Source organism: Rosa rugosa, chromosome 6 (genome assembly GCF_958449725.1).
Source record: "Rosa rugosa chromosome 6, drRosRugo1.1, whole genome shotgun sequence".
Taxonomy (NCBI): domain Eukaryota; kingdom Viridiplantae; phylum Streptophyta; class Magnoliopsida; order Rosales; family Rosaceae; genus Rosa; species Rosa rugosa.
The window spans coordinates 11,218,750-11,244,433 of record NC_084825.1 but is presented as its reverse complement, the minus strand read 5'-3'; the positions used below and the strand labels follow the sequence as shown (position 1 = coordinate 11,244,433).

Genomic DNA, 25,684 nt, shown 5'->3' with positions numbered 1-25,684 from the left:
TTGTTGCTTGTCAATTGCTTGGAAATTGTCCTCAAAGTGTACTGATGTGATTCTCAGATTTTAGACCATTTAATTGTCAATTATTGTGATATTCTTCAACACCAGGTTATATTTACTAAAGTTGGATTTGACAACACCAGGTTATAACTATCTGGCCTTTTGTAGATATTCAATATAATTGCTAAGGAAAAGTATGGACATAGATATGTGGTTCTGTTGAATTGTTTGTTGTTATTTAATTAGACACTAACACATGCTTTGCGTACCAGGTTTTAGTTGATGGAGAGTGGATTGCGATATTCTGAACATAAGTACTACGATTCTCTCATGGATTTGAATAGTGAGGAAGGATCTAGCAATGGAAGTTCAGATGCAGATATGGAAGACACAGATTTTACAAAAGAGGAAGATATGCAGGATTTCACATTATTCAGAGGGAAGCCATATCAGGATTTGACATTAGATGATTTGAAGGAAGTTGAGTTTAATACGATTGAGGAGGTCGACAGATTCTACAATATATTACTACGATGAAGGGTATGATACAATTACTACAATTTTTGCTGGGTATGATAGAAGTGAAAATGAAGGTTCTAACCCAAACTGTACCGGAGTTCCCAATTTCTTTCAACATTTCAGGCCCTTCCCCAACGACGAGGGCTACGATGGTGCATCACACAGTGATGACAATTAATATTTTGACTCCAGGTATGTATAATTTCCAGTTCAGTTTTAATAAAGTAAATGTATGATAATTATTGATGCAATTATCAAAAAAATTTTAAATTGTTATACTTGCTGTGTTATGACTTTTGTATCAGCTCTGTTTAACCTTGTTCACTAGAGTGGTAGTTTCATTTCAGGTGGTGTGTTGGGTAGCTAAGTGTTTGAGCCCAAAAGTAATTTTGGCAAGATACTTTAGTGGATTTAGCTTAGCAGGCCGATACCTGCGGCCCAAAAATAAGTCTGCTTGGGATTGGGTTACAGCTTCACCCATTCCGAAATCCATAAGGAAAACGAGCCCTTATGGGAGTCAGGTAGCGGAGATTGAATAGGAAACTTCAATCAATAATCCTTCTATGGCAAGGAGCACTCGAAAGCCTAGGTATAAATACCAGGTTTCAAGGACAAATCAAGGAAAACTCTCAAATCAACTAATCTCTACGATTATCAAGCCTCCCCGGAGCAAACCTTCAACCTAGTTGAAACCCGGCGACCGTACTTCCAGTCCCAGTCTCTCCAAGAGCCGACTGTTAGTGCTACTGCCACCGATACTACCAGCGAAGCAAGGGTAACGCCCTCGCAACCCAGCGAAGCTAAAGTCACGCTTTAGCAAACCCGTGCTTTCTCAGAACTTCCCAGTGATTGCTCTGCTCAACCTACAACGTTGAGTATCGATTCGGTGACACGAAGAGATCACAACCAAAGCCCTTATCCGTAAGGCAAGAAGTCCTTTCTCGGAAGGCAGAGAAAAGAGCCTTGTGATGAGGTTGGTGCTCTCCTCGTCCACAACGCTTGATCAAGAAGTCAGGTCAAGGGATTCTCCGACGACTGCACCCCACGGTGCTGGCACGCTCGCGCATTAAAAAGAGACAGTTTGTATCGCATTGATTTTCGTGTCAAACATTTTGGCACGCCCAGTGGGACCTACATAGTATTTCTTCGTGAACGTAACCATTGGGAAATCAAGCGAAAACCCTTACCAAAAGGTTTACGCTAACTGCCCGAAACACAAGACCTCCAGTTACAGGCCGCATACTCGTGCAGACTGTCGTGGTCTTTCGGAGGAACAGATAATTCAAGAATTTTCTCTCAATCCATCATCGCCCGCGATGTCGACAGAGCAGGGAGGAAATCAACCACCCATTACTGAGGGTGAGAAGTCGGTGCAAGAGTCGACGAATGAGGTAGTCAAGGCCCCTGCGACTACCGAAACTACTTCCATTAGTGATACCATTGAAGTTGACGAGTTCGAGCCACTCGTCATTCCACCAGATGCTAGCCTGGACGAGAGGCTTCGCATCCTTACAGAGCACAGCGAAAATTATGGGAAGCATCTGCCAGCTTCGATCGCGAAAACGGAACAACAAATTCGTGAGTTGGATCAGCGTTTGATCCGGATTGCCGAAGAGGGTAAAACAAATGCACAAAGTTTCGCCAAAACGGCTATAATGCAAGCGGACAATGTTGCTACGGCAAACCGCGCTCATTACCGAGAGCTCTTGGGTGCTATTAACACAGCTAATACCCAGAGCAAGGAAACCGCGGCATCGATCGCCGCCATGCGGAAAGACGGATCAAACCTCGTGACCGAAGTGGCCATGCAGAGGGCCGAGTTGAATCAGACTAGAGAAGTCCTGAATAAGGCGTTGGGCGACCCCAATGCTATCCTTGGGTCTCTTGGCCAACCCTCGGGGACTGGCAAATATATACCTCCTAATGCTCGTGAAAAGGGTAGCAGCAGCACGGCTACACCTTCTGTGACGACCACTGCTGCGACAGCCAAGAGTAAGGAAATAGCCCTGGTAATCGGCAGTAGCAAAGAGAAGATCACTCAGGGCGGACAAACTACCTCCTCTGTTGGACAGAAAAATCAAACCTCAAAGGCCAACGAGCGCTTCTCGTCCGATTCTGCCGCATTCGTGCAATATGACAGTGATGGGGTAGAAAATATATATGAAGAGCTTACAGGAGACTACTATGGCATTGACCTGGCTGGCAATCCGATCAAGATAACAACTCTGGTCAAAGAGGCAGCCGTGCCGGCAATGACTCTTCAGCAGTCCGCGAATCCCTGGACTATTCATCTAGGGGAGCAAACAGCGACTGATAGCCAGGCCATACCATTGCAGGCTGCTCGCCAGAATGTGGCGATACCTCCTCCTCCTGGTCCTGAGTTTGTGAGGCGTGAAGAGGTTGAGGAGATGATCAGGCTGGCTAACCCTAGGGCCCAAATGGATGGGATCTACGAGGGACCTTTCCCGCCGCATATAATGTTCGTGCCTTTTCCTAGGGGCTACAAGAATATTATATATATTTTCTACTTTTTCAGGAGAAGACACTGAAAATGCTGCCACTCATCTGGCCAGGTTCCGGGTGCAATGCGGCCAGTATCAGAATGATGACGTCCTCAAGTGCAGGATATTTGGCACTTCTCTTTCCGGGGCTGCCTTTAGATGGTTTTCTAAGCTCCGCCCAGGAATAGTAGCAGATTGGCCCGCAATGGAAAAGCTCTTCCGAGAAACTTTTGGAGCTATAGAGCCTGAAGTCGACTTGGCCTCTCTTACTCAGATGTCCCAACAACCCACCGAGTCCGCTGTTGCCTATCATCAACGCTTTCAGATCCAGAAAGCTAAACTAAGTATGATCCTACCTGAAAAGGAATTGGCCAAGCTAGCGATCAAGGGTTTGGAACCACGCCAGCGAAAAAAGCAACATGGCAGCATGATCCAGTCAATGGGAGAACTGATCACAGAGGTGGGTAGCTTTGAGCATCTCCTCAGGGAGACTGATGCTAGGAAAAATACGTCCAAAGGAACATATGTGCCAGGGAAACACCGCACAGTGGTAGCTCTTGGATACCTATAGCCCACCTATGATCCTTACTATCACCATCAAGGGGAAGAGGTTTTCCAGGGTGAAGATGAAACTGAAGAAGAGGAGAACGACGTCTCCGCGCTAGAGTTGACAGGTAGGAAGAATTCAACCCTCAAGCAGTTAAAGATATCTAAGGAGCCTGTCAAACTCAAGTCTGTGGCTTTCACCAAACCTGAGTTCACGACATATACATATGATGCCAATAAGGCACATGAGATTCTGGATGAGATGATTGCCGCGAAGATGGTGAAAACAGACTTTGGCCCTTTCCCTCTACCAGATCAGCTGAAAGGAAAGAAATACTGCAAATTCCACAACTTGTGGAACCATAACACAGCTGATTGTGTAAAGCTAAAGGACCAGATTCAGGTATGGCTCAATAACGGCAGTTTGCAGGTAGAAGCTTTGACAGCCGCGGCAGCGCTAGTAGACTTGAACCCTTTTCAGGATACCGGAGTCAGTATGGTTGATGTGAACTGGCCCAAGAAGAACCAGAGGAAACCAACCCTGGATTTGACTACAAAGGGGGAAGAAAAGAGGGATGAAGGGGAGGAAACCCCTGTAAAGAAGAAAGCTAAGCCCATCAGCGAAGCCTCACCAGTGGTCCTTTGCTCGCGATGCAAAGAAGAATGCAGCATCCAAGTGTCGCACGCAGAAGTGGAGCAGACATTTCGTTTTGGTTCTCTCCCGCCAATCAAATGGGCTTCACCATCACAAAATTATCAGCCTTCTAGCCCAAAGGTGAGAGATGAGGTAAAGTCACCACCATCCCCAAAAGATTCCAATTTGTTCAAGAAATTGAAAGCGGTCGCGGCCGATCAGAAACAAGAAGGAAGGGCTTGGAATGAGCACAAAGATATCATGACCAAACCTTACATTCCACCTGCTTCAACGTCCACCATCAAGGAAGGCAAATGGTACACCAGAGAGAAGGGGAAAGCAGTGGAAATCAGCCCTTCCAAGAAAAGGAAATTGCAGCGCAGGTTCGGAGAAGCCAAGCGCGCTTTAGAAGCTCTGGATCAAGGCCTAATCAAGCCGTCGCAACTGGTTAAATCTCCTGAGCAATATCAGAAGGAGATGGAGGCATTAGCTGCTAAGCCATTGGTGGCTCCTCGCAGCTTTCAAAAGAAGGCGCGCTCAGAATCAGGGGCCTCTAAGCCTAGTGTTTTCTGTAGGATCACGACAGAAAGGACACCTCCGCCAGCTAGGAAAGACAATTCACCAACTAGGCGGCCACATGTCAGGCGCAGGTTGTTTCGAGAGGAACCAGAAGCCAAACCTTCAGTTTTTGAGAGATTGGGGGGCAAGGACAACACCGCAGAAGCTTTACAGTGGAGACCTAAAAGAGTCCAAAGTCTGGTGGTCGCGCCCCCACAGGAGATACTTGCAGGGGAAGAACGGTCAGACTCGCCAGTGCAGTTGGCTGTGCTACAGGAACAAGAACAGTGTGAGGTAAAGGGCCTTACAGAAGAATCATTAGTGGACCGGTTGGCTAAGCAGTTCAACACCGACATCCCGGTTGGGGAACCTAAGCTCAACTTGGAGGACGACATAGACGAAACCGAGGTGGCTGATACTTCCTGCAACATGGTCTATGTACTTCCCGCGAGATATGCTCTGCCAATAGCCGCGCAGGAATGTGTGGAGAATGAAGAAGGTACCGACCAGCCCCTGCAGATTACATCGGCTTCAACAACACCTTTGGCAGAGGTAGTGGTTCTTGAGACTGAAGATGCTGATGGTAAAGGTTTCTTTATGAGCTTTACAAGACCAACACCCGCGATGGTCCAGCATATGCGACCTTTATATATAACGGTGGAATTTTCTGGCACTAAGGTCAGTAAGGTTATGGTTGACACAGGGGCCGCTGTCAATGTTATCACTACAAGAACCATGCATTTACTTGGGATCAAGAAAGAAAAGATCCAGTCTACATCCCTCACGCTGAAGAACTTCGCGGGAACAGTCACAAAAACCTTGGGCTTATTGTTTCTACGTATCAAGGTAGGGCCAGCAGAGGGAGTCTATGCCTTTTTCGTGACAGACTGTTACGCGGCCTATTACGCCATCCTAGGACGCGACTGGATTCACCGGAGCTATTGTGTTCTGTCAACTCTCCACCAGGAACTGGTAATGTGGAGCAAGGTAACAGATAAAGCTGAGGTAATTAAAGCGGATCCTCGTCCATTTCCAGTGTCCGCGAAATATGTAGATGCCAGGTACTACTTGGAGCCAATCACTCCATTGTAGGTCAGTGGCATTGATGACAAAGGCCGCCCTACAGGGGTGACGGCCTCTGAATTGGCACAGTGGGGGCTAACGCTCGCAAAGGAAGGCTTGGAAAGGCCTGGCCACGCTGTTCCCAAACCCTTAACCGATTAATGGATTACGACCTTCCAGAGGAAGGGATGGAGGCCTTCCACTCGCTGTACGAAAGACTATCCTCGTACTTGGTGGAAAAAGAGGCCTATGATCGGATCGCGACCTTAGAAATCATAAACGAGGAGTTCTCTGACCAAGACCAAGAAGACAAAGAAGAGATTCAGCTGGCTCTGGCAGCGCTGGATGACACCCCCCCCAAAGGTCAGGGACCCTACCGAGAAAGTCAATCTTGGAACAGCAGATGAGCCTATGGAAGTGGCCATCAACGCTTACTTAGAGCCTAGCGAGAAACAGAGGCTTATTGACTTATTACTGGAATTCAAAGACTGCTTCGCAGAGAAATATGAGGACATGCCCGGCCTGTCACCGGACTTGGTATGCCATCAGCTGCCAACATTCCCTGACAAGAGGCCTGTGAAGCAAGAGCCACGGAGGATGAACTCTGAGACCCAAGTTCTGGTCAAAGAGGAAGTTGAAAAAATGCACAAGTCAGGCATTATTAGGGTGGCCAAATATAACCAGTGGCTGTCCAATATAGTGCCAGTCCGAAAGAAGAATGGCAAGATGAGGGTCTGCGTGGATTACAGAAACCTTAATGTCACTTCGCCTAAAGATGTCTACCCCATGCCGGTCGCGGATATGTTGGTAGATGCAGTGGCAGGACATGAATTGTTGTCCTTCATGGACGGCACCGCAGGGTATCACCAGATTCCGTTCGCGGAGGAAGATAGACACAAGACCGCGTTTCGTTGCCCAGGGTTCGCGGAAGTTTTTGAATATGTGGTCATGCCTTTCAGTTTAAAGAATGCTGGGGCAACGTATCAAAGAGCCATGAACCTGATCTTCCACGACATCCTTGGGAAGATCCTAGAGGTTTATATCGATGATGTAGTCGTCAAGTCCAAGAAGCGAGGAAACCACCACCTAGAGCTGGATTTCCAATGAAGTTGTATATTTCAGCAGCTGAGGCCTCCATTGGCAGCCTTCTCGCCCAAGATGATGAGGAAGGCGTGGAACATGCCATCTTTTACCTCAGCAGGACACTTACAGATTGCGAAACACGGTACACGCCAATGGAGAAGCTGTGTCTCACCCTCTACTTCTCAGTATGCAAGTTGCGCCATTACATGTTATCCTTTACAACTTGCATCATTGCTCAGACTGACCTGGTTAGGGGTCGTCAACGGGCCTTGCTATATTTTTAAATAATGGCGGGCCGGGCCGGGCTGGGCTTTATTAAAAATCGAAGGATCCAAGCCCGTCCATATAAAGCGGGCCTTGCGGGCTTTTTCGGGCCGGGCCGGGCTTGGCCTTGCGGGCTTTTTTGGGCCGGGCCTTGCGGGCTTTATTTATAAATAAATATTTAAAGACACAAATATTATTTTTTTTTAATCAAGCTTTGGAAATTCATTGGATAATGATCAAATACAACCAAAGATAACAAATCTATATTGTACCCAAAAAAATCTATATTTATATATAGATACTAATTTATTGATAAATAAATTTTTAAAGACACTAATTTTTTATAAATCTATATTTATACATCATACACTCCAAAGAGTAACATATAGCAATTCAAAGAAAATGAGAAAACCGACCGTTGGATGTGATTATTACAACAAATTATACGTGTGGTTAAAAATTTAGTCAATTTCACCGTAGTTTCGAACCCGATCGGATTGGTCAACCGTAGTCACTTGCATGTTTTCTTGGTTGACTGATGGCGTGATGACCGCAAAACTTGCTTATTTTTTTACATCACGTTTGTAAATATTTCATCGATGGATGTGCGTGGACATAAGATAAAAAAATTCAATTTTAATTACAAATACATTGGCCTATACCAATTTGCCTCTTAAAGTTGTATGACTTGGTACATTGCATTTAAATTGTTGAGGTTCATTCTAAAGCAAACATGAAGTGGAAAATGAATTTGGAAAAACCAACCGTTTGATGGAGAGATTGTAATATTTTATGGTGGTTGTAAAAAATCCAGCCAATTTGGTTTTCGTTTCGAATTCGATCAACTAGGTCAAACCTAGTTACTCTTATAAACCTATATTTATATATCACACACTCCAAAGAGCAACCTCTATCAATTCAAAGAAAATGGGAAAACCGACCGTTGGATGTGATTATTACAATAAATTATGAGTGTGGTTAAAAATTTAGGCAATTTCACCATAGTTTCGAACCCGATCGGATTGGTCAACTGTAGTCACTTGCATGTTTTCTTGGTTGACCGATGGCGTGATGACTGCAAAACTTGCTTATTTTTTTACATCACGTTTGTAAATATTTCATCGATGGATGTGCGTAGATATAAGATACAAATTTCAATTTTAATTACAAATACATTGACCTATACCAATTTGCCTCTTAAAGTTGTATGACTTATACATTGCATTTAAATTGTTGAGGTTCATTCTAAAGCAACCATGAAGTGGAAAATGAATTTGGAAAAACCAACCGTTTGATTGAGAGATTGTAATATTTTATGTTGGTTGTAAAAATTCCAGCCAATTTGGTTCTCATTTCAAATTCGATCAACTAGGTCAAACTTAGTTACTCTTACAAACCTATATTTATATATCACACACTCCAAAGAGCAGCCTCTACCAATTCAAAGAAAATGGGAAAACCGACCGTTGGATGTGATTATTACAATAAATTATGAGTGTGATTAAAAATTTAGTCAATTTCACCATAGTTTCGAACCCTATCGGATTGGTCAACCGTAATCGCTTGCATGTTTTCTTGATTGACCGATGGCGTGATGACCACAAAACTTACTTATTTTTTTACATCACGTTTGTAAATATTTCATCGATGGATGTACGTGGACATAAGATAAATATGTGTGTGTGTGTCTATATGAATATGTAAACACACACACATATATATCTATATATATATATACATATATTATATATATATATATATATATATATATATATATATATATATATATATATATATATAGATATATATAAACACACACATATATATATACATGCAGGCACACAAACAAATATATGTAAACACTACTACAATTACTAGCTATTAGGACACCCTATAAGGACACATGTTCTTTGAGGTGTCCTAGTAACCTTTCAAGGACGACCTCGAGAAAACAGGTGCTGCCCCGCCCTTTTTTTTGGCCAAAAGTTCAAATTCACAATTTTTGTTTTCCCACACACGTCTTAGTGGACCGCTCTCTCACTCTCTCTCATCTGCACCACTTCCTCGTCGAATGAAACAAATTCACTCACCACGGATGGGTGATTCTCTCACCTTCTCGATCTGCCTCTACATTCTTTTGCTGAATCTGTTTTCCCTCAAACCCTCGTTTTCTCCACAGCCCCTCTTGCTCTTTTTCTCCGGTCTTGATGTCACCCACCAAATTGAACTTCGAAGAACTTCATGGCCCTCGGGTTGACTTGGATTCAGGGATTATTCTTTTTGGGTAATCTCAATTTAAGTCTCCTCTCTTGTCGAACCCGATGATTCAGATTCGATGGCCGGGTCATTTGTGTGAGGCTCGTCCGAGCGGCATGCGAAGGCACTTGATCGAAGGAGCAGTAGCAACATGTTCCCTTCCACCTCTATCGCTCATTCTGATGAATATTGTATGTAACTTCTTCTGGTCTTGACTCTTGACAACCGTCCCCTCAAATTTGGGGTATAATTGTTGTGTTTGTAGGTTTTGCCTCTGGTTATGTTTACTTTGTTTTTTTTTATTGCTTTGGGTTCTGGCTTTTGCTGGGTTGATTGTGATGCGTGGCCTAATTATATTTGTATTGCTTATGGTGTTCTTGGTTTCGCATCCTATGTCTGTGTGGACAGTGCAGAGAGATCGAGGTTTATATGAGAGAAGAATTTACTGAAATGTGTTTGCTAGAATTTTTTGTTTTAGGGTTATGTTGTATCTACAACTACAACTATGGTTATGGATGAGCTATTCTAATCAGGTCCATTGTTTGTCTTATTGCTAGAATTTTTTGTTTTTGGGTTATCCCGTATCTACAACTATGGTTATTAATAAGCTATTCTAATCAGGTACAAGAGAGTTATACGCTATTGTTTGTCTTAAAGGCAATGTTGGTCAGCACTCCTTGATTTTAGCTTATTTGCACATGTTTTGGTGGATGAGAGTGGAAAGATATAAAAGGGTTCGAATGAATTCTTTTCTTTATTTTATGGTTGATAAGGAGGTGGTAGCCTTTGCTTTTATGCTAGAACATGCATCCTGGATCATGGATTCATGATTTTTGTTCAATTGAAGTATCTTTCACTGTTCTTTGGTGTCGTCAAACAAGCTGAAAAAATCAACTTCAGGGAAGTTGCCAAATGCAGCTTTATATTTTGAACTTATTTGTGCAGTTCCCATTAGCTCTTTCTATGATGTCTCACTGTCTTCTAATGCTTTTCTGCAGACAAATCTGATCAAAGAAAGCATAAGAATGGGCTACAATGATTTTGGAGATTTCCATTATTCTCATGGCAACTTGGGGATGCTTTTAAGAGCTATGTTTGTACTCCTGATTATTGTCCTACATCAAAGCATACTGTTCATATGTGCATGTGTTCCATTCTGGTCAGCATAGAGATGGGTCAATTTACTCATGTCGCAAGCAATGTTAGAAAAGCATAACAAACACTAGAAGCTATGTCGCAAGCTATGATAATCTTCACAAGTAGTTTGTTGCATGGTTTTATGATTATCATAAATTTTTTTGGCCTATTAATGCTTAAATGTACATGAAAGTAAAATTTTCTATGTTAACTGATGAATGCCTCAGGGACTTAAAAATTTCAATAAAGCTGTCAGGGTACTTATCATTTGCCTTAAGAAGATTGATAATGACAACTATCTTGAGGTACTATCTTCTTTATTTGAGCTAAAAGATAAACTTCTTATGCAAATTAACTTCTTTATTTGATTATGTACTGTTTTATAATAGTTGAACTAAGTATGAATGTTGAAAGCATTTTCATGCTTCGTTTACATATGTGCTTGCAGAAAATGATAGATCAAGGCTTTTGAGTAGCAGATGATTAGATTAAAGCCCTGAAGTCTGGTTCCACCTCTCTCTCTCTCTCGCTCTCTCTCTCTCTCTCCCTCTCTCTCTCTCTCTCTCTCTCCCCTTCTCCTTAGTGTGTACCAATGCATTAATTGAAGCCCTTATGGGTCTTTCTCTATTTGTTATTTCAAATTTACTTAGATTACTTTTGATGCTTCCTGCTTGAATGATTTCTTGTTTCTTTTTCTTATCTACAAGAACTCAGTTGTAAGCTTGCAGGAATTCAATGGATGGACAGCTCAAGATATTCTTGAAACTCCAAGCAGCTCAATTATAAATAAGGTTAGCAATACTTCAATTGATGGATTTACCTGTTATTAATTCCTTCGATCTAGCTTACTGTTGATGTTATATCTAGCAAATTGTTTTTTTTATTTTTTATTGGTGTGTGTATGCATGTCATGAAAATTAAGTAGCATTATCTGAATCATTAATTATATGGAATTGCTGGAACATAAACATATATAGCTTACTATATGGAATTGCTGGAACAGAAACATCTATTATCTCTACAGTTGAAGCAACTGTAATTGGTTCTACTGTTTTTACAGCTTACTATAGTTGTGTAAGCATACCTGTTGCTAAATCTCTTCCTCTTTCTTCTTTAAGGCATATTACTTCCAATAGCATTGGTGGTGAAATTCCATATGTCTTACCCCCCAATGCGACTCACATGTAAGTAATATGCCTCTTGTGTCTGCAGAAATTTTTGGACAGCATAATGCAATTATGTGGGTTCTTTCTCCTACTTCTAGATACCCATATGATGTAATTACTGTCTCAAAGTTGCTATGTCAATGAGTAGAAAGAAATAGATTGAAATTTTTCTGGTACCTATGTTTCCAAATAGTCATTAACTTTTCTTTTCTAGGTCGTTCTGGTCCTAGGAACCAAACTTGAATACATTACTAACATTACTGTTTTGGACCTTGTAGAATGCATGCATTTGAGGTTGCCTTCTTCGTTTGGGTTCCAGTAAGTTTTTCTTTCCCATCCTCCAGATTTTGGTGAAGTTCAATATTTAAAATTTTGTATAGCTTATGACAGAGCATCCTTCTTGTGGTTTTTCTTAGGCCCAATTTGGAGTAAAATTGTGCTACCACGTGCACACCGTGATCATTGTTACAAGAGTTGTCTTAGTGTAAGAGTATCGAAAACTTATATCAGGAGCTTCTTCCTCCCAAGCACGATGATTATCATAAGATGCTGAGGTCTGTTCCTCTTCTTTTTCCCCAAGTAGTTTGTTTATTATTGGAGTGGATTGGATGTTAGAGAACTTGCAATTCAATTTGGTGTGGTCAGATCATTCTCTTTGTTCCAAAGGATTTATCCCTGTAAGGTTTAATTCTCTTTTTGACATGTGTTATCAACTGATCATAGAGCATGGTACCACATGTGGAAGTCACCTAAATTGTTTCTGCAGTTGGATATAATTCATGTATAAGATTATGATTTGCCTAGTTTTCTTAGGTATAGCTACACCAGCTCCAGGACAGGCGCAACTTTTACTTCCTAATTTTGTTCCTAAATATGCTGTAGGACTCTTTTTTTTTTTTTTTTTTGTGTTCGTGGTCATCAGGCAACACCCTGAACTTTTTTTTTCATTTTCCATTTAAGGTAGTTTTAGATGTGTTCATTGGATCCAATGGACACGATGGCATTTTATTGTCAACTTCAGTTTATTATGCTGTGGTGTCTGATTGCAAGGATTTATTTTTCCTTCTCATCAGTGATCCAGCTAACCGGCCAACATTTCTAGAACTGCTCTCAGATACTTCCACCTGGCCATGTTTTTGTTCATTGGGTTTCATTATTTCATTCACTACATTGGTAGAGGAAGCAGCCACTCTCAGATACTTCCACCTGGTATTGGAAAGTGTTATTGGTAATTATTATTGTTTATTTTCTTAGCAGTCTATGTCGAAAGATAATGCGCTTTCTGTAGAACAATTCTAAATTCCTCTATCTGCCATCTTCTTCCATACAAAGATCACTTAGCTTAGTGCAACTCTGTCCTTCTTAATTTCTTATTTTGTGCATGTCATTAATGTTATTATTCTTTTGATATTTAATTAACGTGGTATGAGTGGTGGTATGCCCCGGTGAATCTCTTATCCTCAACTAGTTCTATAGCAGTCGACAGAGGACTCAGCTCAGGAGGGCCAAGCCTGGAGCATGTGGAGGAAGATAAACAGCTCATGAATGGCGAAGTCCAATATATTAGAGAAGAAGGATGTTATTGGAGCTTCCTGTGGCTCCGAGAGGCACAAGGGGAAATGATTAGGTAAGGACTCCAGACTTTCTTATTTCAACAAGATATGCTCCTACAAATTGGACCTGGTTTCATAATGATCAAGGAAATGATTCAATACCTTAGGAGGGTAATTGTGCTTTAAAACCAGAAAATTAGGTGAATGAAAGTAATCAACCTGCAACTAATGAAGCTTCAGGAGCCTGGACCTCTTTGTTTAATGTAAATTGCACAAGCAGTGGTAGCAGCTCTGGAAGTATCAATAGTTCTGCGAAAAAGGAGGATGTGGATATTGATTGCTTGGACTATGAAGTCTTATGGGAAGACATGATAATTGGAGAGAGGATTGGGCAAGGTAATGATCTTCCAACTGCCCACTGCCTGCTACAAAACAAAGTTTTCTTTTTGTACTTATGTTTCTTCTCCTCTTGCTTAACTGTTTTGATTTTTTTGCTTTGTTGAATTTCATTCTGATATTTTTTTGCCACTTTACTGTTTGCTTTGTTGAATTTCATTCTGATATTCGTTTGCCATTTTACTTTCCTCTGCAGGTTCATGTGGAACCATGGTCTGTGGGATGGATCAGTATGTTATCTTGCTCTTTCTCTACTTCAAATGTGGATGTGCTGCAACCCTTTTTCCAGTAAATGATGTTTCCATTTAGTCAATGTAGACAAAAAGTGAAGTTCAAATTTCAATAAGTGACACCCTGTTTATCCAGAAAAGAATGCTTATAAAATGTCTCTCTAAACATAGTGTTTTCATGCCTACGTCTTCTGCATAAAGCATATAACTTGATGAGTCAAACATATTATTCATATAAACTTAAGAACAGAACACTCATCACCAAGTCTGGGAAGGGAATGGTATTTTAAATGGCATTCACAAGAACCTTTTGTTCAATTATCTTAGTATTAAGAATCCTACTATTAATCAGTCTGCTCCTTATTCTTTAATTATGCATATACTTGTGCAGGTTCAAAGTTTGTTAGTACTGATGGCAGTACAGGCAGCAAGGTCTCATCATTTTCAACAAGTCTTGTAGGATGGTACTTTTATTTTGGCATTTGCTTCTGGCAAATCTAAGTTTAGCATTTTCATGTAAACTGTAATTACTCTTTAGTTCATGATTGACATATAATGTGTGTTCAGACTTTACACTTTAGAAATTTTTTGGGTATATGTATGGATATGATATTCTGGTTAAGTTAATGCATTTGGTGGTGTATTTTGAGCTGTGTATAATTGGAGGAAGATTTCTTTGATTAATTTTTTTTTTTTTTGGATTCTTTTCAAGTTTTAAGGACACTTTTTTAACGTCCTCTATTACCTTTATTAAGTGTCCTGTTTTAGTTTTAAGGACACATATGAGTAATTTTTTTGTGTCCTCTCAAGGATTTAAGGACACCATTTCTAGAGCTTTTAGGACACAGTTTGTGTGTCCTAGTATAGAAAAGAGGACACAGTTTCTAGAGCTTTTAGGACATTGTTTAGGTGTCCTCTTATGGATTTAAGGACACCATGTCCAGGGCTATTAGGACACATAAACTGTGTCCTCGTATAGATAAGAGGACACATTTTCAGTGTCCTTGTTTGGGACTTACGATGACACCCGGATAGAGGACTCTTTTTTAAAGAGTCCTTGTATGTATTTAAGGACACGGTTTAGGTGTCCTTAAATCATGTTATTGTAGTAGTGAAACACACATATTTCTATATATATGGATATATATATATATATATATATATATATATATATATATATATATATATATATATATAATATATGCATGCAGACACACAAACAAATATATATATATATATATAAACACACACATGTATATATATCTATAAACACACACATATATATCTATATAAACCTAAATATATAAACACACACACATACATATATATATATATATATATATATATATAAAATTTTATATAATATATATTTATTTGCGGGCTTTTACGGGCCGGGCCTAGCGGGCTTTTGGCGGGCCGGGTCTAGCGGGCTTTTGGCGGGCCGGGCCTATGGGCCGGGCCGGGTTTCTAACCCATAAACCAAGCCCGGCCCTCTACCCACCGGGCCGGGCCTATGGCGGGCTTTTTGGCGGGCCGGGCCAGGCTTTTGGCCCTGCGGGCCGGCGGGCCTCCATCGGCCCACTAGGCCCACGGGCTAAATGATGACCCCTAGACCTGGTCAAATATATGCTATCGCGACCTATTCTGAGAGGTCGCATTGGCAAGTGGGTTTTTGCCTTATCCGAGTTCTCGTTACAATACGTTCCACAGAAGGCAGTAAAAGGTCAGGCCATAGCAGACTTTCTGGCACATCATCCTATGCTGGACGTCCCGGCGGTGAGAGAATTGGAGGTCGCCACCACGATCATGGCTAGACAAGACCTGGCTCGAATTCCAGAATATGCTATGTTGTATTAGACCACAGTCTCCCTCCAGCCCTGGGTATTGTATTTTGACGGCTTAAGAACTGAAACACTAGCGAGGGCAGGAGTTGTCCTGGAAAACCCAGCAGGCGATCGCTTCTCTTATGCTTTCCAGTTAGAGTTCAGTTGCACCAATAACCAAGCAGAATACGAGGCCCTCATTATAGGCCTAGAAGTGCTACTGGAACTAGGAGTGAGAGATGTCCAGATACGCGGCGATTCCTTGCTCGTGATCAATCAGCTTCGCAAGAAATACAGGTGTGTCAGCTGTTTACTCCGTACCGTATTTGACACGCGCCATTGAGCTTCTGGACCAATTTGACGACGTGGATTTGGAATACATTCCTCGCGAGAGCAACTTTGCGGCCAACGAACTTGCTCAACTCGCTACAGGCATTACTTTGAAATATGGGGTTCACGAGCGAATCTTGAAGGTTGAACGACGCACGCTGCCTTCGTGGCTCGCGCGACCTGACCAGCCAGATGATCCAGTCATTGCGGTCCTCGAGCCTATTGACGTCGACTGGCGCATCCCTTTGATTGATTACCTAAAGCAGCCAGATCCCACTGCAGACAGGAAGATTCGTTTTCTTGCACTAAATTACTTCCTCAGAGGCGATGAGCTGCGCCGACGCGGCGAAGATGGCATAGACTTCCGGTGTGTGTTTGGCCGCGAAGCCAAACGCCTGATGCGCGAGGCACACGCAGGTGTATGTGGAGCCCTTCAAGCAGGTCCAAAGATGCGCTGGCTCATCAGGCGACATGGATATTATTGGCCTAGTATTTTGAAGGACTGTATCTCATTCGCGAAAGGCTGTCAGGATTTCCAGGCTCATGGACCAGTCCAGCATATTCCCAATATTCCCATGCAGCCTATTATTAAACCTTGGCCTGCGAGAGGTTGGGCATTGGACTTGATTGGAATGATTCATCCCCATTCGTCACTCCAACACAAGTTCATCATCGTCGCTACTGATTTCTTCACTAAATGGGTGGAAACTGAGCCTTTGAAGGAGGCCTCTGGAGCAACCATTCGCCAATTCATTTTTCAAAATATTATATGCAGGTTTGGCATCCCTGAAGTTTTAGTATCGGACAGGGGGGCAGCGTTTATGGGTGGTGACGTAGAGCAGCTCGTCCACGACTTGGGCATACAGTTTGTCCACAGCACACCTTATTATGCTCAATCTAATGGTCAACCAGAGGCCAGTAACAAGATTATCATCACCCTACTGAAGAAGATGCTTGTTACAAACCCTCGCCAATGGCACGAGACATTGTATGAAACGTTGTGGGCTTATCGCACTTCCAAGCGAGCTCCTACTGCCACGACGCCCTATGCACTCATGTTTGGTCACGACGCGGTGTTACCTTTGGAGATCAATGTTCAATCCCTGCGCGTCCAAGATCAGCATCATTTGATTGGTGAAGACTACATCCAGGCTATGTGGCAGGAGCACGAAGACCTTAGCGGGCAGCTCTTGGAGGCTTTGGACAACTTAGTGATGGAAAAGCAACGCATAGCTCGCGCCTACGATAAGAGAACTCGCGGCCGCAGTTACAACGAGGGCGAGCTCATTTGGAAGGCAGTCCTTCCATTTGGCGAGAAGTTGACTGGTCGCAGGAAATGGACCCCGCGCTGGGAAGGGCCCTTTGTGATTCATAGAATTCTGGAACGTGGGGCTTTTCACCTCAAATATTTGGATGGCGACCTCCACCGCAACCCTATCAATGGTAGGTTCTTAAAGAAATACTACCCCAGCGTTTGGGAATTTGAAGATCCCCCAGATTCTTCCGTTGCTGGGACAGGGGGGCAAACCTAGTGTCCCTTGGCTCCCCTCATCCCTTGTAATTAGGTCTTTTTATTGTGTCCTCGTTCACTTGTCTTCGCTCCACCTAAGAACACTAGGGGGCAACACTCTATGCATAAGGCCTTTATTGTGGCCATTATTTTTGCAGTAATTCATCTGGCAAATTTTTGTACATTTTCGTTCAATATCCTTGACAATATGTGTTAGGAATATGTGTAAGGGCCTATACCAGAGGCCTTATTATATCATAATGTTTAATAAAAATCAGAGAATTTCATTCATAAAGTGGCTTTGCGGCCAAGAGCAATACAATGTGTTCGAGAAAATTACATTTGTGGTATACAAAGCCAAAAAGTGGCTAAAAAACCCATATGGATTCATGTCTTCTAAGACCTTCCGGATCTTGCGGCAAGAAGGGTTGGTGAGATGGTCACTCTTACTCTTCCTCTCTTCACCCTCCTCTGATCTGAGTCACAGCTGCTATCATTTGTACTGGAAGAAGAGGGAAGGAAATAATCCATCGCAACCCTTCCAGTTGGTTATCCTCCGGGATGGAGACGGAATCAGCGCTGGAGTACGACCCAGTTGCCTCATCTACCTCCAGGGGGAAAACAGAAGTCGGCTCATCAGACCCCGGAGGTAGGCCGCGGAAGAAGAACGATCGGCCTCGAGTGGCCTTTCTCCCTTCTTCGCTTTGCTCCGCGCAGGGAAATCTGAGGAGAGGGACTCCCCATAATGTGGTGCCCTGTGTTAGGAACTCCTCGTGTTCTTCAACCTACCCAAAACCTAGGATGTTCCATCCAGGCTTTCATAGACCAAAGACACGAGGTTGCCTGAGATTAGGCCATAAGGCCTACCCAGGCAGTGAGATTAAGCCATAAAGCCTAAGATCTAGAGGCTAAGGGCGAGATCGTAAGGAGAAGATTTGAGAAATAGAAGGAAGAGGAGAAAGGCTTGCAAGGTCATTTCTAGGTAAGCCATGTTTGCGTAAGTTTTCACCTCTCCAGAGTATTGATATTTATAGAGGCCTGCCTCAGTGGTCTCAACCCTTTGATATGGGCAGTTGAAGAAAATTCAACGCCATCAATGGGAATATCAATAGAATTCAATGCTGAGATCTCGAAAATGAACGGAATTGAATACGCGTGGATGAGAACGGTCTCCAAGGAGGTAACTGCTCCATTTCGAGATTATCTTTTTGAAACTGTTTTGCGCAGATAAAGAAAATTTGAACAGAGTTATTGCCTACGAGATAAACGAAATTTGGGCCAACAAAGTGGGCTAAATAATTAACTTATTGGTAGTAATATTGTTCATATAAATTAATGGGCCTAATATCAGAGGCCTAAAAGTCCCCGGCCTGCATGAGTTAAGCGGAGGAAAAGTTCATCCAGGCGAAAGCTAGCATCAACAGCAGCTTGTGCAGCCTGTTGGGCTGCTACACGAGCTTGGGCCAGTTCATGGGTCAGCGTCTCGAAAGCGGCAAGGGGCTGCTCCAGTTGAGGCTCCGCATGGGCAAGCCTAGCCGTCACATCAGTTAATTGGGCCTGAAGATCCTGAATCTGGGACCGCAGATGGTTTCTCCCGGGCGTCAGATCCCTGATGAGATTAGCCCGGTTACCCAAGAAATCACGCGTAGTGTCCGTCTGTTGAATAAGGGTCTGGTAGTGTGTCTCGGTCTGCCTGGCTTGCGCGGTCGCGACCGTCCTTTCATTGAGCCCTTGCGGGAGATCCTGCAGCAGTTGGTCAACCTCTTGAAATTGGTCTTCAGTGATAGCACCCTCGCGGAGAAGTACCCTCAGATACTCCAAAACTTTCATGGGCGCGCCAGGAATCAGAATATCAGGGCCTAGGAGGCGACGAAGGCCTTCTCTGGCATCATCTACGACCCCAGGTGGGGTCACCTCGAGTATGCGAGCTAGCCGTTCTAAAGTAGAGGGAGGAGCTTGCTCAGCGACAGGGGCCTCAAGAGGCTCCGCGACAGGTACTGCCTCTGGCACTGGTTCAGGGGGTTCTCCTAATTCCCCGGCTTCAATGACTTGGGGGGCAGGTTCCTGACCAACCACATCGAGAACTGGTTCAGCAGGATTCTCAGCCGCTATCTCTCTGGCTATGACAGCCGCTTCCTCGTTTGGAGTAGCATTTTGATCCTAGAAAGAGGCATTGTCAGAATAACCAAGCCAGGGGTTAATGGTAAAACATTTTGTCAAGAAATATACCTCTTCAACAGTTGGCTCGCAGAGAATTGCCATTGGTACTAATTCTTGAGCGACCTCACCAGACACTGGAGCCGAATCTGGCGCGACTTGTTCCAGGATAGGGGTTGCGATTGGTTGATCGCGGGAGGTATCAGGGAGCGACGTCCTTTCTTCAACCTCAGGCGAACTGTCATCTATGACCTGTACTGGGACCATAACCAACTGCATGTTGTTTGCAGCATCGATGGGAGAGGGAGGATTGTTAGAACCATTTGGCTTTTGAGCTTGCGAACCAGACGCACCTTCGCTAGCAGCGGAGGATCCTTCCCCAACTTGCCTTGATGACCTACGACGAACCTGCAGAGGAGGAGCGTTATAGAGTCATACATAACAAAACAAAATGTCAATGCTCATTTTAGATGAGTATTACCAGTCGATCAGCGACTGGTTCATCTTCTGCCCATGGATCAGTCCGGGGGTGAGCGCGACTGCGTTTGCGGGCTAGAGCAGCAGCAATCTGTCAGGATTAAAGAAGAATCAAATTAGGCCTTAAAGAAACTGTCGAATTTTGAGGTTTTAGAAGAGAATCCTTACAGTTTGTGGGTCATCATCATCAGAGGAAGAGTCCTCTACTTCAGGCTTTGTCAATATTACTTTCTGTTTAGCGGCCTGACCAGTGGTCGGAGAAGCACCCACTGCGCGATTGCCTGAAGGCGGTACACGTCCCTGCTAAATTAAACTAGAAGTTAGGGGAAAAGAAGTGAAGATGAAGGGTGTTTGAGAAAACTGAGAACATACTAAGGCAATTACCTCTGGAGGGGGCTCGCGAATTACAATCCCAGCCTGAACCGAGCGTGGGGCTCGCGCGGGTCTCGGAGCCTGTTCGGGTAGCGGAGATCTTGCCTCATCTTCAGGAAAGCGAGCAAGCAGCTCAGTATCAGCGTCGTAGGGATATCTTAATTCTTCGAAAATGGCCACGAAGATTTCGTCATCCCTTTGCCTCCAGCAATTAACAGAGACTTCTTTCCACCAGTGATCATAATCTTCAGCGGTCCCATCCACGGGAGCGATGTCATTAGCCCAGTCAGGGAGATCAACCGGTACAAGCATGCTTTGTACTGGTGGAGGCCTAGTCAAGGGGCCAATTCTGCGCCAAGAGGTATTATAGTTCCAGGCATCGTAGAAGGGGAATGGCACTAATTGGATAAGACCAAACTGGCGAGCAAAGTGGTTGGGAGTGTAAAGCTCGTAACTGAGTTCATCAGCAGCAAGCCTAAGGTCTGAACAAGAGATCGCGCGGCGAAAAGCCAAGCGCGCGCGATCACTATAATTAGGAGCCCCAGGAAGGAACCGACTTTCAAGAGGAGTAGGGAATCTCCTATTGAGTACCAAATCGCAGTAGGGCATCTCGTGCAGGAGGTACAAGTATGAGAAACACTCAGAATAAGGTGGGGAGGTGTACCTTGCCTCGCGACAAAGCCATTGACCAAGGAGGGCGTCAGCCGGTGGTAACAGTGAAATGTCGTCGCGACGAAAGAATGGGAAATAAATTTGAATCCAGAAGTCAAGGATCCAAAAAGGGCCAGAAATGCTGGTCTCGAAAGGATGCATAGTGGCCTGGTATAGAGTGCAATAGAGGGCACCCAACACTGGTTGTTCTAACCCCACGCGGCGGCCGTTGTAGAGGGCTGTGGCTAGGGAAGTCCAAGGACCAGTGGGTTTATTGGCGGAGATACAGAAGATGAACTTACAAAGCCAATATTCCAGAAAAGCAATTCCACCAGTCGCATTGCGCTCTTTGCGATAATAGGCCAGGCACCGCGGATAGGAGCTGCTATGAGCACTGCGACCGGTTTGGGCCATAGTTGATGCGAAGGTGTCAGATTCGAATTGGCCATGAAGATAGGGCTCGCCATCGATGGGTAAGCCAGTAATGGTGAGAATATCCAACAATGTTATACTCATTTGGCCAAATCGAAAATCAAAGGTGTTGGTGGCAGTATTCCAAAAGCAAAGAAAAGCCGCGAGTGGTGAGCGATTGCCACCATGCGGGAGGCGGAAGCATAAATCAATAGTATGGGTAATACCTGCCGCGTTCCAGCGAGCCAAATCTCGTGCTCATACTTCGCGATAGCAGGAGACCTCGTCTGCGCTAATGGTAGATGGCCAATGCCCTATTTTTTCCCGAATGTTTCTGCGCACCCCAACTACTGAAATCTCCAAGGGTCCTCCGGAGGACTTGAATGGGCAGGCCATAGAGGACGATAGCGTCGGATGGGATGGAATCTTGCGGTGCCGGACCCAGTCCAGCGTGACGATTTGGAAGCCTGCGAAGCAGAGGTCTTGGGACGGAAGTGTGGATGTGACAGTGGGCACCGATATTGGTTCCCCAAATGTGAGCGATTTTCTCGTTAAGCTCTTCTTCCTGATCGATGATCACCTTCTTTGGGGGAGCCATTTATGGGTTTCTGTAAAGTGGGTATGGAACGAGAGGTTTTCTGGGTTTAGGAGACTGGAAGGGTTTCTGATGTGACAGGTCTGAAGTGGCTGCGGTATTTAAATAAAAGATTTTGTGAGGGAAACGATGCGACGAAAAGACGTTTTGCCAAGCGAATAGACGCAACCCTCATTAATGACATAGTTTCGATCACCAGACATGTCGTTTTAGTCCATTTCAATCAGTTACGCGGGCCCAATTTCGGGGCCTGGGGGGCAATGTTTGAGCCCAAAAGTAATTTTGGCAAGATCCTTTAGTGGATTTAGCTTAGCAGGCCGATACCTGCGACCCAAAAATAAGTCTGCTTGGGATTGGGTTACAGCTTCACCCATTCCGAAATCCATAAGGAAAACGAGCCCTTATGGGAGTCAGGTAGCGGAGATTGAATAGGAAACTTCAATCAATAATCCTTCTATGGCAAGGAGCAGTCGAAAGCCTAGGTATAAATACCAGGTTTCAAGGACAAATCAAGGAAAACTCTCAAATCAACTAATCTCTACGATTATCAAGCCTCCCCGGAGCAAACCTTCAACCTAGTTGAAACCCGGCGACCGTACTTCCAGTCCCAGTCTCTCCAAGAGCCGACTGTTAGTGCTACTGCCACCGATACTACCAGGGAAGCAAGGGTAACGCCCTCGCAACCCAGCGAAGCTAAAGTCATGCTTTAGCAAACCCGTGCTTTCTCAGAACTTCCCAGTGATTGCTCTGCTCAACCTACAACGTTGAGTATCGATTCAGTGACGCGAAGAGATCACAACCAAAACCCTTATCCGTAAGGCAAGAAGTCCTTTCTCGGAAGGCAGAGAAAAGAGCCTTGTGACGAGGTTGGTGCTCTCCTCGTCCACAACGCTTGATCAAGAAGTCAGGTCAAGGGATTCTCCGACGACTGCACCCCACGGTGCTGGCACGCTCGCGCATTAAAAAGAGACAGTTTGTACCGCACTGATTTTCGTGTCAAACCAAAATGCAAAAATATCCTTAGTGTTTTAGTTTGTTCTGCTTCGTTTTTGCCTTGATAGCTTTTTCGCTCTATTGCTGATTATCAATAATTGATTGTAGTTTTACATAGTTGTAGTTTGGGTGTATTGCAATCCAGGTTTCCTAATCGCAGTAGTTTTTTTTTTTTTTTTTTTTCTGTTGTAGTTAGTCGATAGATTGTAAACTTTGTGTAGCTTTAGCAATTGGCAAATTCCATCAATTACCTGCATCAATGGTGTTTTCTTTCTGATATTACTTTGAGGTTTTAAAAGGCATTGACGTTTGGTTATTCTAAATGAGTATGAAAATCAGTTTTTCTAGGCTCAAGTAGCTTTCTTCATTGAAAAAACTGTTAGTTATTCTATTTATGATTACTTGAGTTTATATGTGATATCTGAAATTGTGCTTTTTCTTCATTTAGTACTGTTTCCATCGTTGTTTCTGAAATTAGTCGTGTGAATGTGAGGTTTCCTATCAATATCAATGCTTTATGAGATTTGGATTTGGGCGGATTGTTTCATTCCTTTTTTTTTTCCATCTCTAAAGTTTCACATATGTTTATTTGTAGCTAGTAAGAGCAAGCATTTGCTCAGTGAACCTGCTTCATTTCTCCAGGCACCTATTCTTGAGAGTTTAAGGTTTCTGCTAAATCACATCCATTTTGCAAATGGCAACTTCAAATCAGCACCAGAGGATAAAAGAAAGGTACTTTTCTTTTTAAGCCAGAGCGCGATTGAATGCACACTCTCTATTTGTTTAAAAGAATTATTTTGGTTCTGCTGGATTCAGTGCTACATGCACTTGAAGGCTCCATGTTTTCAGCTTGGACCCCAAAAATAAGAATGTTTACTTGCAAAACAGTTTTGAAATTCGTAGATTATAACATTAAATTGTGTATGAGGTTGGTAATAAGAAACTTTGATGTTGGTAATAAGAAACTTTGATGTTTGTTTCTGATCGATAGCAAATTCATGTTTAAAATGTGTGGTTTACATTCATTCAAGTATTCAACGAAAATTCATTTTTATCAACTATTTCATTATGTGTTGCTGTCATTGAAAAGGAAAAATTATGTCATTGTGTTCTTGAAAATTTTCAAGATGTAGTATAAGCCTGTTATTCCTCGTGTTTAAAATTATCTTTTGAAGCTCCTATTGCTTCACTTTATTGCTGCAGCTGAGGCTCACTACTTTCAATTGTTTTCAGAATGCTTCTATTCTATCTACATTTAGTTGTATCAATTTTCTGAATTCATGTTTCATCCATATTATCTCTTCATAAGTGCTTGAAATAACTGGCCATATAAATATGAAAATATGGTTTTCTTTTTTTGTGGTCAGGGATATTTTGAGCAAGTGTGGTGTGAACTTTTGAGATTAGGGAAGCTTTGAATCTTCTCACCAATTTCAGCAACAACTACTCTAATCAAAACATCAAGTATACAAAAATCACAAAAGAGAAAAGTTGCAAGCGCCAAAGGACTACTCTAATCAACCCATGCAAGTATCAAAGGACTGCCAATGTACCTCAGCTAGTAAAACTTGCTCAGAATTTATGTTTCTGCCAAATGTGTTTTATTATGACTCGGGCACTCAAAAGCTGTCTTGCCAAGGCAACTCCAGCATTAACAGACTTTTACCAAACTAGCAAACCCAAAATTACAAAGTATTTCCAAGGGAAATAGTTATAGTTTTAGGCACACCCAAGCTTACTCCAGAAACCAAGCCATGTATAATTTCATTACCTTGGGACCAAATCATGCAAAATACGATTAATCTACATGAGAGGATGGCCATGAAAAACTGAACAGGGAAAAAAAAAAAAAGAGCTTTGTTGGTTTTTTCTGTTGTGAGATAATGACCCAGCATCAGCAATCATCACAAAAAGAAAATTCTTGCTCAGTTTTATTCGCACAAATTAGAGCAGCATTTAGACCAATTTATATATATAAACAGAAGACTTGTTCATGGATTTTTGAATAAGTTGCATCAACACGCACCCAGATGAAAATCTAACATGGGATAAACATCAGAAATCAGAAGCATTGAAATAGATAGAAAGAGACAGACTTCGAGAAATACGCTAACAAAAAATTCAGAAAATTGAGGCGTCCTCCTACAATCTCTTGGACTCAGGACCGCGCCAGTCTTCGGAAGTAAGAAATCCTCTGGCTATTTTCTTCACAGCATAAGCAAGCATTTCTTCCCCAATAGCTTCATATATATTTCGTCAACATATCACTTAGTGGAGGAAATTCTGCCAAAATTACACCTTGTAAATGACCAACTCTAAACTAGGAAATTAGATTTTAATAATAAATGAGTATTCATGTGATTGACCCCATTCACATTGAATAAAGGGAAGGGATGATGGTAAAACAAAAAAATCAGATAAACAGATAGTTGATCAGTTTTAGAGGCCAGATTACAAAGTTCA

At 42.9% G+C, this 25,684-nt stretch overlaps 1 protein-coding gene and 2 long non-coding RNA genes across 4 annotated transcripts; all 3 read left to right on the top strand.

Annotated features, from left to right (window-relative positions):
• Positions 1 to 563: 563 nt before the first annotated feature.
• LOC133717539 (uncharacterized) lies at positions 564 to 24,917 on the top strand. The gene is made up of 3 exons (XR_009849715.1): positions 564 to 708; positions 23,864 to 23,953; positions 24,589 to 24,917. It is a non-coding gene; the product is annotated as an uncharacterized LOC133717539 (long non-coding RNA).
• On the top strand, positions 9,182 to 11,234 carry LOC133718078 (uncharacterized). 2 transcript variants are annotated; one of them, XR_009850097.1, is made up of 4 exons: positions 9,182 to 9,611; positions 10,419 to 10,679; positions 10,785 to 10,862; positions 11,006 to 11,234. XR_009850097.1 is itself a non-coding variant. In XM_062144881.1 (4 exons), the coding sequence occupies exons 1-4, from the start codon at positions 9,486 to 9,488 to the stop codon at positions 11,010 to 11,012; spliced, it is 306 nt and encodes a 101-aa protein (XP_062000865.1). In that variant the 5' UTR covers positions 9,182 to 9,485; the 3' UTR covers positions 11,013 to 11,234. The 2 variants fall into 2 exon arrangements, 1 of the variants encoding a protein (XP_062000865.1); XM_062144881.1 differs by having other exon boundaries at positions 10,419 to 10,513.
• On the top strand, positions 11,237 to 12,639 carry LOC133718079 (uncharacterized). The gene is made up of 3 exons (XR_009850098.1): positions 11,237 to 11,348; positions 12,002 to 12,041; positions 12,140 to 12,639. It is a non-coding gene; the product is annotated as an uncharacterized LOC133718079 (long non-coding RNA).
• Positions 24,918 to 25,684: the final 767 nt, after the last annotated feature.